The sequence below is a fragment of the Eubalaena glacialis genome, chromosome 20, assembly GCF_028564815.1.
Source record: "Eubalaena glacialis isolate mEubGla1 chromosome 20, mEubGla1.1.hap2.+ XY, whole genome shotgun sequence".
Lineage (NCBI taxonomy): Eukaryota > Metazoa > Chordata > Mammalia > Artiodactyla > Balaenidae > Eubalaena > Eubalaena glacialis.
Window position 1 is genome coordinate 17,799,158 of NC_083735.1, and position 14,272 is coordinate 17,813,429.

Consider the following 14,272-nt stretch of genomic DNA (forward strand, 5'->3'; position numbering starts at 1 on the left):
TTTGTCTGGCTGCTTCAGCACTATGGCAGTTGGGTTGTTGCAGCAGAGCCTGAATGCAGTGTGCTCGTGGCTTTCACTGCTGCTCTGCACACTTCAGATGACGCTTATGCAATTATAACTCAACTGCATTTTAAGTGCCGCATGTATCAATGCACCAGGTTATTTTAATCTTTAAGTAAATTACTAGTCTAGACCTATCACGTCAAAACAAGAAAAGAAGAGAAAAGTGGACTTCAGACGTTCTCTTCAGGCCAAGCGGAGTAGGGATTATCTTGTTAATTAGCTGGCAAAGCATTGTGTTTATTACACAGTGACGCTAGAGTTGTGCTAAAAGAATACAGTGTATGTTGATATTACGAGACCGATCAGTCATCACAGTATTCCCAACTCCTAGGGAAAAAAGTGGTTAGAAAAACAAGATCTAGAGTATCTCATCACAGCAGAATTTATTTACAAATTTTACAAAGTAAAATGAGGCTGCAGCCAAATTAAGTCTCCAGGTAGCTTATTTGTTAGCAAAGCAAGGAAAGCCATTTGCCAAAGATGAGTTGATGAAATCACATTTGCTTGTAGAAGTTGAAGAAATGTGTCCTGAGAAAATTTGTTTCACACTATTAGCTTTTAGCCGAGAACAGTTGCCTGGGACTTTGGCAGCAACATCAACATCAATTAAAGAACAAGGCAAATGATTCCTAGTTGTTTCTCTTGACTCTTGATACTGATCAGTTATCAACATTTATTAGAGCATCCGATGCCAAGTTTGAGACTAAAGAATTAGTCTCTATGAATAGTCTGCATAAAACAACAACAGGCAGGGATGTTTTCAAAGAAGTTGAGAATTGAGTAATTCAGAAAGACCTGAAGTGGAATCTGCTATGATGTGTAACAGTTGACAGTGGTAAAAGTATGTGTGGAGCAAAAAAAAGCTTAGTTGGACAAATGTACAAAACTTCTGAAAATGCAAGATGTTTAAAGCTTGTGGTTATTAAATATATTGTTGATTGGCAGGTCCTTTGTGGACAATACTTAAATCTATCATTTTGTTAATATTCAACCATGAACTTCTTTTGCTCTCATAGATTTTCACTTGAGTGAATTTTGTAAGAAATAGATGCTGAATATCCTGACTGCCCTTACCACTCAATAGTTAGATAGGTTGGCAGCAGTGAAGTTTTACTACAACTTTTGAGCTCAAGGCTGAGACTGAAATTTTTCTGAATAAGAAGAACCACCCTCAATCACTGTTATTGAACACTGAATGGCTTTGGAAATTAGCTTTTGCTAATTTGATACTGAATTATCAAATTGATATTATTTAATATCTAATATTTTATATTCTAATAACTTAGAAATAGAATATAAATGCTAATGATTAAATTATCATTTGATAATTTAAGTTTACACTTGATGCTGTTAATGAGGTCAACCTAAAATTACAAGGCAAACAGTACTTATATGGGAAACATACTGTAGTATTTTGACAACAATTAATGTTTGAATCTCAGGTAATGTCAAGCTACCTTATACACTTCCCATACAATCAAAAGTTAAAACAGGATGTGAGATCTCCATTCCCACACAAATTTGCTGCAGATATATTTTCTGAGCTCAAACTACAGTTCTAGTAGTTTCCTTCCCTACTTGGCCTTCCTCTTATTGTGGATTTATACTTCTTAAAAAAAATTTTTTTTTTCTTTTACAATATTGGGTCTCCAGCAGAAAGGAGATGAACATGCCTTGGCATCTTGAACTAGTAATAAAAGAATGATAAATCACTGTGGGGTATCTCAGTTCCCCCACCATGGATTGAATCTGAGCCTCAGCAGTGAACACCCGGAACCCTAACCACTGGACCACCAGGGAACTCTGTCCATCTACGTTCTTATATTTTCTCTTTACTCAATATATTTGCAGTAGAAAAGTGAAATTACAATACCTGGTAAATAGTGCAAATTGAATGAAAATGCACTTAGGTTTGAGATTTTAGAAGTTTTCAGAGGAGGAAAAGACTTTTAAGAGGCACTGAAATGGTCTAAAGTGGCAGATCATACTTGATTTTGTCTTCACCAGCTTTAACTGTTTTTGCAGATTGCCTACTCAGTTTGTTTTTCTGAAACTTAATTGTCTTTGTTTTTTAGTGGACAGAAGACTGCAGAAAATCAACCTATCCTCCCTCTGGACCAACGTGAGTAAACATCAGATGATCAAGACTCACTCTGACCTTCATGGAGACTTTTCTCCATGTGATGATCTCATAATAATAATGACAGTGAATAAAAACTTAAGTCATGTCTTCTATCCTGAGACAAATTTTTCTTCCCTCAGGTTTGTGTATTATGCATTTGGCTAAGACTTTGAACAAATATGAAAATACCCCATGATGAAAATGTCCATTTCTAGCCTTTCAAAATCAGAGGAGAAAAAAAAAGGATTTCCATTCTCCACTAAATTCTTCTGTCTACCCCTGAGTATTTTTCTTATCATGACAAATGCAGAGGTGACCTGTGATTTTCTGTGGTGCCTGAGTATAAACTACTGGATCATACTGAAACAAAGAAGTGTAGGGTCTCATGTGAAACATTAAAAAAATTAACCCTGGCATGATAATCAAAGCTATTGAGGACAAAACAGGATTGCAAAACATAGGGATGGGCCAATATCGTGTTTTAGTGTGTTTACATTAATATTTTTAGTTTAGGGTTTTGGCCTTTTCAGATCCTATGTGGCTAAATAAGCCTGTGGGAAAGACATAAAAACAGCTCACTGGTCCAGAGGGTACAGAATGTGAAAAAGAAGGAAGAGGTGTGTCGGGAAGGGTAACCGTACTATCCCTGCTCTTCCCTCTCGCTGAAAGCCTGCTGCAGGGAAGGGAAGGCAGAGTACGTACAACTTTAACCAGTAATATCAAGATGACATTTCAGTTTTTATGGCACTTCAAGTATATATATATTGTGCTACACTTGTCTGAATTATGTTTTCTAAATAGCCTCTGTCCTAGATACAGTGAAACCATAATAAACTAAATTCTTTGTATTTACTCACCTTTCTGTAGAAAGAAGCAAATATTTCGCAGGAAGTATTTAGAAGTTACCAGTTTCTGTGTTGCTATGAAGCCAGTGCACACTCCAGCCCTCTCTCATGGCTCGGTCTCTGAGGCTCTTCCTTTTCATTACCACTGGCATTGTATTGATCTTCAGTGCCTTATTGATTGCAAGTGTCTCTTGGCTGCTCTCTCTGCCCCAGCACATTGAACATTTAATGAGTACCTGCCACATTTAAGGCTTTTTTGTCCCTACTCCCTTTTGTGTGTAGGTGTCAGTGAATTGATTGCCCTGCAAACGCCCTGCTTGGGCATTTAACTGGTTCCATGTTAGTGTGTGTGTGTGTGCACGCGCGCACATGCGGGTTCGAACCCGTGTCCCCTGCATTGGCAGGTGGATTCTTAACCACTGCGCCACTGGGAAATCCCTCCTGTACCTTTAAGACCATCCTTTTTAATCAAGTGCACAGATTCTGGAGGTATGCATTGGCAGTTGTGAGGGAGGAGAGAAACACCTGTTTATCCAGCCTGACCAGTCAAATCAGTGCTGGAGATCAAGGGACTGACAACAGGGGCACTCCTGTATCCAACTGAATCCCATTATCATTTCTTTACTACTGCTCACTGGTGCTTAGCATCTGCTGTCTTGTTTGTGTGTGTGTGTGTTGTGTCACTTGGACTAGTTGCCACGCTACCAGGTGGGTTCAGTCAATAGTTAATGTTGCTTGTGGTGACCTGGGCACAGGAAATGCTAAGTTTCAAAAATAATTTCATGATGTTTATTGTTCAGAGTAAAGGAGGAAAATGTTCTATAGTGATCACTACTGATTAAATACTAATGCAGTGAGGCTACTGAACCAAGATGGTGGAGTAGAAGGACGTGCTCTCACTCCCTCTTGTGAGAACACAAGAATCACAACTAGCTGCTGGACAGTCATCGACAGGAAGACACTGGAACTCACCAAAAAAGATACCCCACATCCAAAGACAAAGGAGAAGCCACAGTGAGATGGTAGGAGGGGTGCAATCACAGTAAAATCAAATCCCATAACTGCTGGGTGGAGGACTCACAGACTGGAGAACACTTATACCACAGAAGTCCACCCACTGGAGGGAAGGTTCTGAGCCCCACAGCAGGCTTCCCAACCTGGGGGTCCGGCAATGGGAGGAGGAATTCCCAGAGAATCAGACTTTGAAGGCTAATGGGATTTGACTGCAGGACTTCGACAGGACTGGGGGAAACAGAGACTCCACTCTTGGAGGGCACACACAAAGTAGTGTGCACATTGGGAACCAGGGGAAGGAGCAGTGACCCCAGGGGAGACTGAACCAGACCTACCTGCTAGTGTTGGAGGGTCTCCTGCAGAGGCGGAGGGTGGCTGTGGCTCACTTTGGGGACAAGGACACTGGCAGCAGAAGTTCTGGGAAGAACTCCTTGACGTGGGCCCTCCCAGCGTCCGCCATTAGCCCCACCAAAGAGCCCAGGTAGGCTCCAGTGTTGGGTTGCCTCAGGCCAAACAACCAACAGGGAGGGAACCCAGCCCCACCCATCAGCAGACAGGTGGATTAAAGTTTTACTGAGCTCTGCCCACCAGAGCAACAGTCAGCCCTACCCACCACCAGTCCCTCCCATGAGGGAACTTGCACAAGCCTCTTAGATAGCCTCATCCACCAGGGGGCAGACAGCAGAAGCAAGAAGAACTACAATCTTGCAGCCTGTGGAACAAAAACCATATTCACAGAAAGACAAGATGAAAAGGCAGAGGGCTATGTACCAGATGAAGGAACAAGATAAAACCCCAGAAAAACAACTAAATGAAGTGGAGATAGGCAACCTTCCAGAAAAAGAATTCAGAATAATGATAGTGAAGATGATCCATGACCTCAGAAAAACAATGGAGGCAAAGATGGAGAAGATGCAAGAAATGTTTAACAAAGACCTAGAAGAATTAAAGAACAAAAGAACAGAGATGAACAATACAGTAACTGAAATGAAAACTACACTAGAAGGAATCAATAGCAGAATAACTGAGGCAGAAGAACGGATAAGTGACCTGGAAGACAGAATGGTGTAATTCACTGCTGTGGAAAAAAATAAAGAAAAAAGAATGAAAAGAAATGAAGACAGCTTAAGAGACCTCTGGGACAACATTAAATGCAACAACATTTGCATTATAGGAGTCCCAGGAGGAGAAGAGAGAGAGAAAGGACCTGAGAAAATATTTCAAGAGATTATAGTTGAAAACTTCCCTAACATGGGAAAGGAAATAGCCACCCAAGTCCAGGAAGCACAGCAAGTCCCATACAGGATAAACCCAAGGAGAAACATGCCAAGACTCATAGTAATCAAATTGGCCAAAATTAAAGACAAAGAAAAATTATTGAAAGCAGCAAGGGAAAAACTACAAATAACATAGAAGGGAACTCCCATAAGGTTAACAGCTGATTTCTCAGCAGAAACTCTACAAGCCAGAAGGCAGTGGCATGATATACTTAAAGTGATGAAAGGGAAGAACCTACAACCAAGATTACTCTACCCAGCAAGGATCTCATTCAGATTCGATGGAGAAATCAAAAGCTTTACAGACAAGCAAAAGCTACGAGAATTCAGCACCACCAAACCAGCTCTACAACAAATGCGAAAGGAACTTCTCTAAGTGGGAAACACAAGAGAAGAAAAGGACCTACAAAAACAAACCCAAAACAATTAAGAAAATGGTATTAGGAACATACATATCGATGATTACCTTAATCGTGAGTGGATTAAATGCTCCAACCAAAAGACACAGGCTTGCTGAATGGATACAAAAACAAGACCCATATATATGCTGTCTACAAGAGACCCACTTCAGACCTAGGGACACATACAGACTGAAAGTGAGGGGATGGAAAAAGATATTCCATGCAAATGGAAATCAAAAGAAAGCTGGAGTAGCAATACTCATATCAGATAAAATGGACTTTAAAATAAAGAATGTTACAAGAGACAAGGAAGGACACTACATAATGATCAAGGGATCAATCCAAGAAGAAGATACAGCAACTATAAATATATATGAACCCAATATAGGAGCACCTCAATACATAAGGCAACTGCTAACAGCTATAAAAGAGGAAATCGACAGTAACACAATAATAGTGGGGGACTTTAACACCTCACTTACACCAATGGACAGATCATCCAAAATGAAAATAAATAAGGAAACAGAAGCTTTAAATGACACAATAGACCGGATAGATTTAATTGATATTTATAGGACATTCCGTCCAAAAACAGCAGATTACACTTTCTTCTCAAGTGCACATGGAACATTCTCCAGGATAGATCACATCTTGGGTCACAAATCAAGCCTCAGTAAAATTTAAGAAAATTGAAATCATATCAAGCATCTTTTCTGACCACAACGCTATGAGATTAGAAATCAATTACAGGGAAAGAAAAATAAAAAACACAAACACATGGAGGCCAAACAATATGTTACTAAATAACCAAGAGATCACTGAAGAAATCAAAGAGGAAATAAAAAAATACTAGAGACAAATGACAAAACACAACGATCAAAACCTGTGGGATGCAGCAAAAGCAGTTCTAAGAGGGAAGTTTATAGCTATACAAGCCTACCTCAAGAAACAAGAAAAATCTCAAATAAACAATCTAACCTTACACCTAAAGGAACTAGAGAAAGAAGAACAAACAAAACCCAAAGTTAGCAGAAGGAAAGAAATCATAAAGATCAGAGCAGAAATAAATGAAATAGAAACAAAGAAAACAATAGCAAAGATCAATAAAACTAAAAGCAGTTCTTTGAAAAGATAAACAAAATTGATAAACCATTAGCCAGACTCATCAAGAAAAAGAGAGGACTCAAATCAATAAAATTAGAAATGAAAAAGGAGAAGTTACAACAGACACCGCAGAAATACAAAGCATCCTAAGAGACTACTACAAGCAACTCTATGCCAATAAAATGGACAACCTGGAAGAAATGGACAAATTCTTAGAACGGCATAACCTTCCCAGACTGAACCAGGAAGAAACAGAAAATATGAACAGACCAATCACAAGTAATGAAATTGAAACTGTGATTAAAAATCTTCCAACAAACAAAAGTCCAGGACCAGATGGCTTCACAGGTGAATTCTATCAAACATTTAGAGAAGAGCTAACACCCATCCTTCTCAAACTCTTCCAAAAAATTGCAGAGGAAGGAACACTCCCAAACTCATTCTATGAGGCCGCCATCACCCTGATACCAAAACCAGACAAAGATACTACAAAAAAAGAAAATTACAGACCAATATCACTGATGAATATAGATGCAAAAATCCTCTACAAAATACTAGCAAACAGAATCCAACAACACATTAAAAAGATCATACACCCTGATCAAGTGGGATTTATCCCAGGGATGCAAGGATTCTTCAGTACACGCAAATCAATCAGTGTGATACACCATATTAACAAATTGAAGAAGAAAAACCATATGATCATCTCAATAAATGCAGAAAAAGCTTTTGACAAAATTCAACACCCATTTATGATAAAAACTCTCCAGAAAGTGGGCATAGAGGGAACCTACCTCAACGTAATAAAGGCCATATATGACTAACCCACAGCAAACATCATTCTCAATGGTGAAAAACTGAAAGCATTTCCTCTAAGATCAGGAACGAGACAAGGATGTCCACTCCCACCACTATTATTCAACATAGTTTTGGAAGTCCTAGCCATGGCAGTCAGAGAAGAAAAAGAAAGAAAAGGAATACAAATTGGAAAAGAAGAAGTAAAACCGTCAGTGTTTGCAGATGACATGATACTATACATAGAGAATCCTAAAAATGCCACCAGAAAACTACTAGAGCTAATCAATGAATTTGGTAAAGTTTCAGGATACAAAATTAATGCACAGAAATCTCTTGCATTCCTATACACTAATGATGAAAAATCTGAAAGAGAGATTAAGGAAACACTCCCATTTACCATTGCAACACAAAGAATAAAATACCTAGGAATAAACCTACCTAGGGAGACAAAAGACCCGTATGCAGAAAACTATAAGACACTGATGAAAGAAATTAAAGATGATTCCAACAGATGGAGAGACATACCATGTTCTTGGATTGGAAGAATCAATATTGTGAAAATGACCAAACTACCCAAAGCAATCTACAGATTCAGTGCAATCCCTATCAAATTACCAATGGCATTTTTTACAGAGCTAGAAGAAAAAATCTTAAAATTTGTTTCGAGACACAAAAGACCCCGAATAGCCAAAGCAGTCTTGAGAGAAAAAAACGGAGCTGGAGGAATCAAACTCCCTGACTTCAGACTATACTACAAAGCTACAGTAATCAAGACAATATGGTATTGGCACAAAAACAGAAACATAGATCAATGGAACAAGATAGAAAGCCCAGAGATAAACCCACACACCTATGGTCAACTAATCTGTGACAAAGGAGGCAAGGATATACAATGGAGAAAAGACAGTCTCTTCAATAAGTGGGGCTGGGAAAACTGGACAGCTACCTGAAAAAGAATGAAATTAGAACACTCCCTAACACCATACACAAAAGTAAACTCAAAATGGATTGAAGACCTCAGTGTAAGACCGAGCACTATAAAACTCTTAGAGGAAAACATAGGAAGGACACTCTTTGACATAAATCACAGCAAGATCTTTTTTGATCCACCTCCTAGAGTAATGGAAATAAAAACAAAAATAAACAAATGGGACCTAATGAAACTTCAAAGCTTTTGCACAGCAAAGGAAACCATAAACAAGACAAAAAGACAACCCTCAGAATGGGAGAAAACATTTGCAAACGAATCAACGGACAAAGGATTAATCTCCAAAATATATAAACAGCTCATGCAGCTCAATATTAAAGAAACAAACAACCCAATCCAAAAATGGGCAGAAGACCTAAATAGACATTTCTCCAAAGAAGACATACAGATGGCCAAGAAGCACATGAAAAGCTGCTCAACATCACTAATTATTAGGGAAATGGAAATCAAAGCTACAATGAGGTACCACCTCATACCAGTTAGAATGGGCATCATCAGAAAGTCTACAGACAATAAATGCTGGAGAGGGTATGGAGAAAAGAGAACCCTCTTGCACTGTTGGTGGGAATGTAAATTGATACAGCCACTATGGAGAACAGTATGGAGGTTCCTTAAAAAACGAAAAATAGAATTACCATATGATCCAGCAATCCCACTACTGGGCATATACCCAGAGAACACCATAATTCAAAAAGACACATGCACCCCAATGTTCATTGCAGCACTATTTACAATAGCCAGGTCATGGAAGCAACCTTAATGCCCATCGACAGACGAGTGGATAAAGAAGTTGTGGTACATATATACAATGGAGTATTACTCAGCCATAAAAAGGAATGAAATTGGGTCATTTGTTGAGACGTGGATGGATCTAGAGACTCATACAGAGTGAAGTAAGTCAGAAAGAGAAAAACAAATATCGTATGTTAACGCATGTATGTGGAACCTAGAAAAATGGTACAGATGAACCGGTTTGCAGGGCAGAAGTTGAGACACAGATGTAGAGAACAAACGTATGGACACCAAGGGGGGAAAGCCGTGGGGGGGTGGGGATGGTGGTGTGATGAATTGGGAGATTGGGATTGACATGTATACAATTTGATATATAATTTATATATATTTTGATATATTTGATACACAATTTGATGTGTATAAAATTGATGACTAATAAGAACCTGCTGTATAAAAAAATAAATAAAATAAAATTCAAAAACAAAATAATAATACCAATGCTGTGGAACTTCCCTGGCAGTCCAGTGGTTAAGACTGCAAGCTCCCGATGCAGGGGGCACAGGTTCAGTTCCTGGTTGGGGAACTAATAAGATCCCGCGTGCTGCAGGGCACAGCCTAAATAGATAAATAAATACCGATGCTGCTAAGTATTTTTTGCATATTTCATGTAATCTTCACTGCTCTCATAAGGTAAATACTCTTTATTTCTCTAGGAAATTGAGGTGCAGATGTTTAATACTGAAATATTTTAGAAAAGTATTGAATGAGAAGTGAAACATGGGATTATAGTTAGCCAAAATCATAGTAAGCTTTAGCTATTAAAATAATTTTCTTAATCAGATTAATAACAGTTTTGTCAAAGAATTCTGATGAGTGGAGATTTTACTGTAGAGAGGCTTCTGGGGTCTTCCCATTCCCACTTAATCATAATCCTCTGCTGTAATGAGTTTGTCCTCTCCATTTCTTCTTTGGAATCCTAGACTGAAAAAGAATCAGGAGTTTAGGGCAGATACAGGGGCATGGTTTGGGTTTTGTTGGAAGTTACGCGGGGAGAAGCAGCTGATTGGAGTTCACAGGTAAAACACGTATCTTATGACAGTGCCACCAACGTGCCTGCCTCCAGTGGGCCGCTGATTTATCATTGCTACTAGACACGGAAATCCAAATGCGTGCTGGCGGAGAGGCGAGGGGGTTGTAGCCCCTGCCATAACAGGAGGAACAGTCATTATTTTACTGAATTGTGAGACAGAATTTCACGTGTGAAATCACGGTTAGAAGCTGAATTCATTTGTTTTTATGTAAAGCTTTTTTCTGAGATTTAAGTGTAACAGTATTTAATATAGAGATCAGCTACTAAGGAAATGGGAGGTTAAAAAGTGCTTTGAGAAAAACAAAATTCAATCTTGTGATTTGGTTTAAATGTATGTTTCCAGAATTGCATGTGCTTTCCTTTTCTGTCTAAATCACAGCGTGAGTGGCTTCTGGTTAACAGTTTCATAGAACCGTATACATACACCCAGGGCCCAAGCTCAGCAGTGTGAATCAAATAATTATTCATGACTCTAGAAGTATAGATAGGACCCCAACTCTTGACTTTTAGGGACTAACTCATACTCCCTTAACCCATCCCCACTGTGCACGTAAGTCTGGATTTATGTCTGTATGTTTAAGAGCCTGGTAACAGTGTAGTACCCACCAGACCCCACCTCTGTTTCTCTGGAGCAGGGCAGTAAGGGAGCAAATGCTGGCTATTTTTAGGCCACTTTAAGCTGATGAGTCACTGACTGGCACATCCTTAGAGGCTATTTTAGTTCAGTAACAAGTGCCAGAAGATAATGTTTCTGGGGCGACAGAGAATAGTTGTAGAGTTCATCCGTCAGGAATACGGCCCAGCTCCACTGGTATGGGAGTGGATGTTGCTATATCCTCATAGTAGAAATTGCTGTGTGTAAACTGAGGAGTAGGACTTTGGGGAATGGGTATGATCAAACAGTGCTTGGGCTTGGACTTACTACAGAAGAATGAGAAGAGAGAAAAGAGAGGAAGTACAGTAGGAAGAGTAGCATGACCAAGGGAATAGTGAAGTTTCTTAAGCCAGTCATGGGAAACTCATACACTGTGTTGCCACTCTGGGGGCTTAAAAAGTGACCTTACTGAAGCCAGCGCTGGAGTCAGTGATTTGACAGTAGTGTTAGACTGTCTAAGAGGGAATTCTGAGACTGGGAAACCAACTGGAGAAGTGCCCAGAGCCTAGACTAAATCTTCGTAGAGATTTAGGAGGGAAAAAAGGGCAGATATTTTCTAGCAGTGATATTCAGGTTACATATAGCTCTTGAGCCCAAGTTGATTATTTTGCCTATCACCATGACACATTAACCTTCTAGAACATATAATTCTATTCTAGGATTTCTAAAATGACTTGTGATTGTATATACAACATAGGGCAGAGGCACTGCGTGGGAAATGAGCTTTTTTTGCGAGTTTTGGTTTGAGTACCAGTTTCTCTATTGTTATTAAGAATATGTCTCTAACATGTCCATATAGATGTAACTATCTAACCATCATCAAAAAAACTGCTTTTAACGTTTCAAGATGATACACCTCTCATTACAGCTATAGGGGTCCGGTTCCGTGGTACACTATAAATCTCGATTTACCACCATACAAAAGATGGCATGAATTGATGGTTGACAAGGCACCAGCGGTATGCTATGATTCTTAAATCTTTTGTTTCTGACTTTACTGGATATAATTGCATTTGAAAGAACACGTCATGATATTACGTACCAAGTATTTTAAGAATCTGCTTTCCATGGTTCTCTGCCATTTACAATAAATGATAGTAGAGGAAAGATGTCATTTCTCTGTAGTGTCTTGCTCTTTTTACTAGCCTTTGCCTTTGTTTCTTTATCTCATATCATATGCATCATCTAAATGGTTAATCAAATGTCATGTTAAAGATGTGTTTACATATACGTTTTTAAATAGTACTCCTTTATTTAGCTGCATATTGGTAAGTCAAAAGGTCTATATCTGTTTTCATTATACCAGTATTAATCTTAAATGTCAACACTTCTTTATGTCTCTTATCAATTTTTAAATTTATTTTTCAGCTAAAAGTTATAGTGAATTCCCTGAAAAATATGATAAATGCATTTGAGCCAAGTGGAAAAATTGTGCAGTTAGTGGATCAAAAGTTGGTAAGAAATATTATTTCCTACAGTAAATGTTAAACACACACAGGTACACATATACACACAAGAGTTCAGCAAAGGCTCTGTTATTTATTTAAAGGCATAATTTGGACAAGTTTGCTTTTATTCCAGACTACTGTCAAAACTTCAGAGGGACTTAAAATTCTGGGGCTTGGTAATATGACAGTAATAGGATGACATAAAATAGCATGGCAATGTTGGCGGTTAGCTGCTCTTTATTGTTTTATAAAAGTATGAACTGTTTTACAGAGCATTGGGCAAATATCCATATTTCATCTGGGAGTACAGCATTTCCTTCTGTTATGTGTACTTAGGTTTGCAAGTTGACTATTGAAAATTTGGGTTTTTCTTAAGTACTTTGCCTGAGTATGTCAAGACACTGAGAGATGTTCTAGATACGACCAAATGACATGCTCAGCCCAGCCCTGCCCCTCAGTAGCTGTGACCATTGAAATGCACTTGGGTTGTGTGTTTCGTGTCTTTGTGCGTTCACCAGACCATTTCATTTCTTAGTCATGCAGGAAGATTCCATTTCTCAGACCCTTTTTTTATTTAGATGAAACCAGTGGAAAATCTAGGGCCTGGCCCCTAGAACCCCCAGAGAGATCCTCATCATCCTCTTTCAGTCTTTGCTTTGGGGCCTTCACTGGCTGGCAGGGTGCAAAGGATTGGGGAGGAAACCAAGGCCCTAGGGCAGCTGTTTTAACCTCAATAGTGATGACATGTGGGATTGGATAATACTTTGTTGTGGGCACTGTCTGTGCATTGTGGGATGTTGAGCAGCATCCTTGGCCTCGACTCACTGGATGCCAGTAGCACCCCTTCAGTTGTGACAACCAAAAATGTCTCTCGACTTCACCAGATCTCCCCTGGGGGGAAAGCCATCCCTGGTCGAGAATCATTGTCCTAGAGGCTGGACGTTCTGGGCACACCATCCCTATGACACTTGTACCTGCCAACCACCAAACCTGTTATTCCTCATGTTTATGCTCGCAGAGCCTTTGATTAAGGCTATCCTTTGTGTTCATACTCACCAGACTTCCCCAAAATACAAATGTTGGCAGAAGCAGTAGCAGAAGAGGCCCCCAGATGCCCCAGGTGCCCTAATCCCCCTAACCTGCATGTCAGCAGAGAGGGCAGCATGCAGGTTTAGGTGCCCAGACTTTGCAATCAGACATTAGGGGTTTTGTTTGTTCTTTAAACATTGGATTTTAAGGTTAGATCAGTCACACACTAGCTGTGTGTCCTTCGACAAGTTTCTTAACATATGCAACTTCAGATTTCTCACCAGGGAGAATTTACTAATAATACATATTTCATATGGTGGTTGTGAGGATTAAACGACTTACTGTATGTAAAGCCCAGTGCTTGCATGTAAAAAATGGTAAACAAATGTTCAATAAGTCATTTTCGTTTGTTAAATTGGCAGGAGTATTCCACTTGTGCAATGCTTTGAATTCCTAGGCGGAAAAATGATTTGCTTAGTTAGATTACATTACATATAAATACCAAGTTGGTGAAAAATGAGACTTGCGAATCTTAAACACATTATCTTAGCAAGAGGCTGTAAGCTTAATTCTTGATCTAATTGTTAGTGAATAGTTGCAGTTGAGAATAAAAGTATATATGAATGGGTAAAGAGGATGTGGCATATATATACATACAATGGAATAATACTCAGCCGTAAAAAAGAATGAAATCCTGCCGTTTGCG

The 14,272-nt window shown here is 39.1% G+C and overlaps 1 protein-coding gene across 1 annotated transcript in view; it reads left to right on the top strand.

Annotated features, from left to right (window-relative positions):
• The window catches only part of ASAH1 (N-acylsphingosine amidohydrolase 1), a 40,016-nt gene that overhangs the window by 11,200 nt on the left and 14,544 nt on the right, over positions 1–14,272 (top strand). Inside the window, exons 2-4 of the mRNA XM_061177227.1 lie at positions 2,139–2,185; positions 11,958–12,048; positions 12,458–12,544. Of these exons, the coding sequence (XP_061033210.1) occupies positions 2,139–2,185; positions 11,958–12,048; positions 12,458–12,544 (225 nt within the window). The remainder of the gene's footprint in view (positions 1–2,138; positions 2,186–11,957; positions 12,049–12,457; positions 12,545–14,272) is intronic.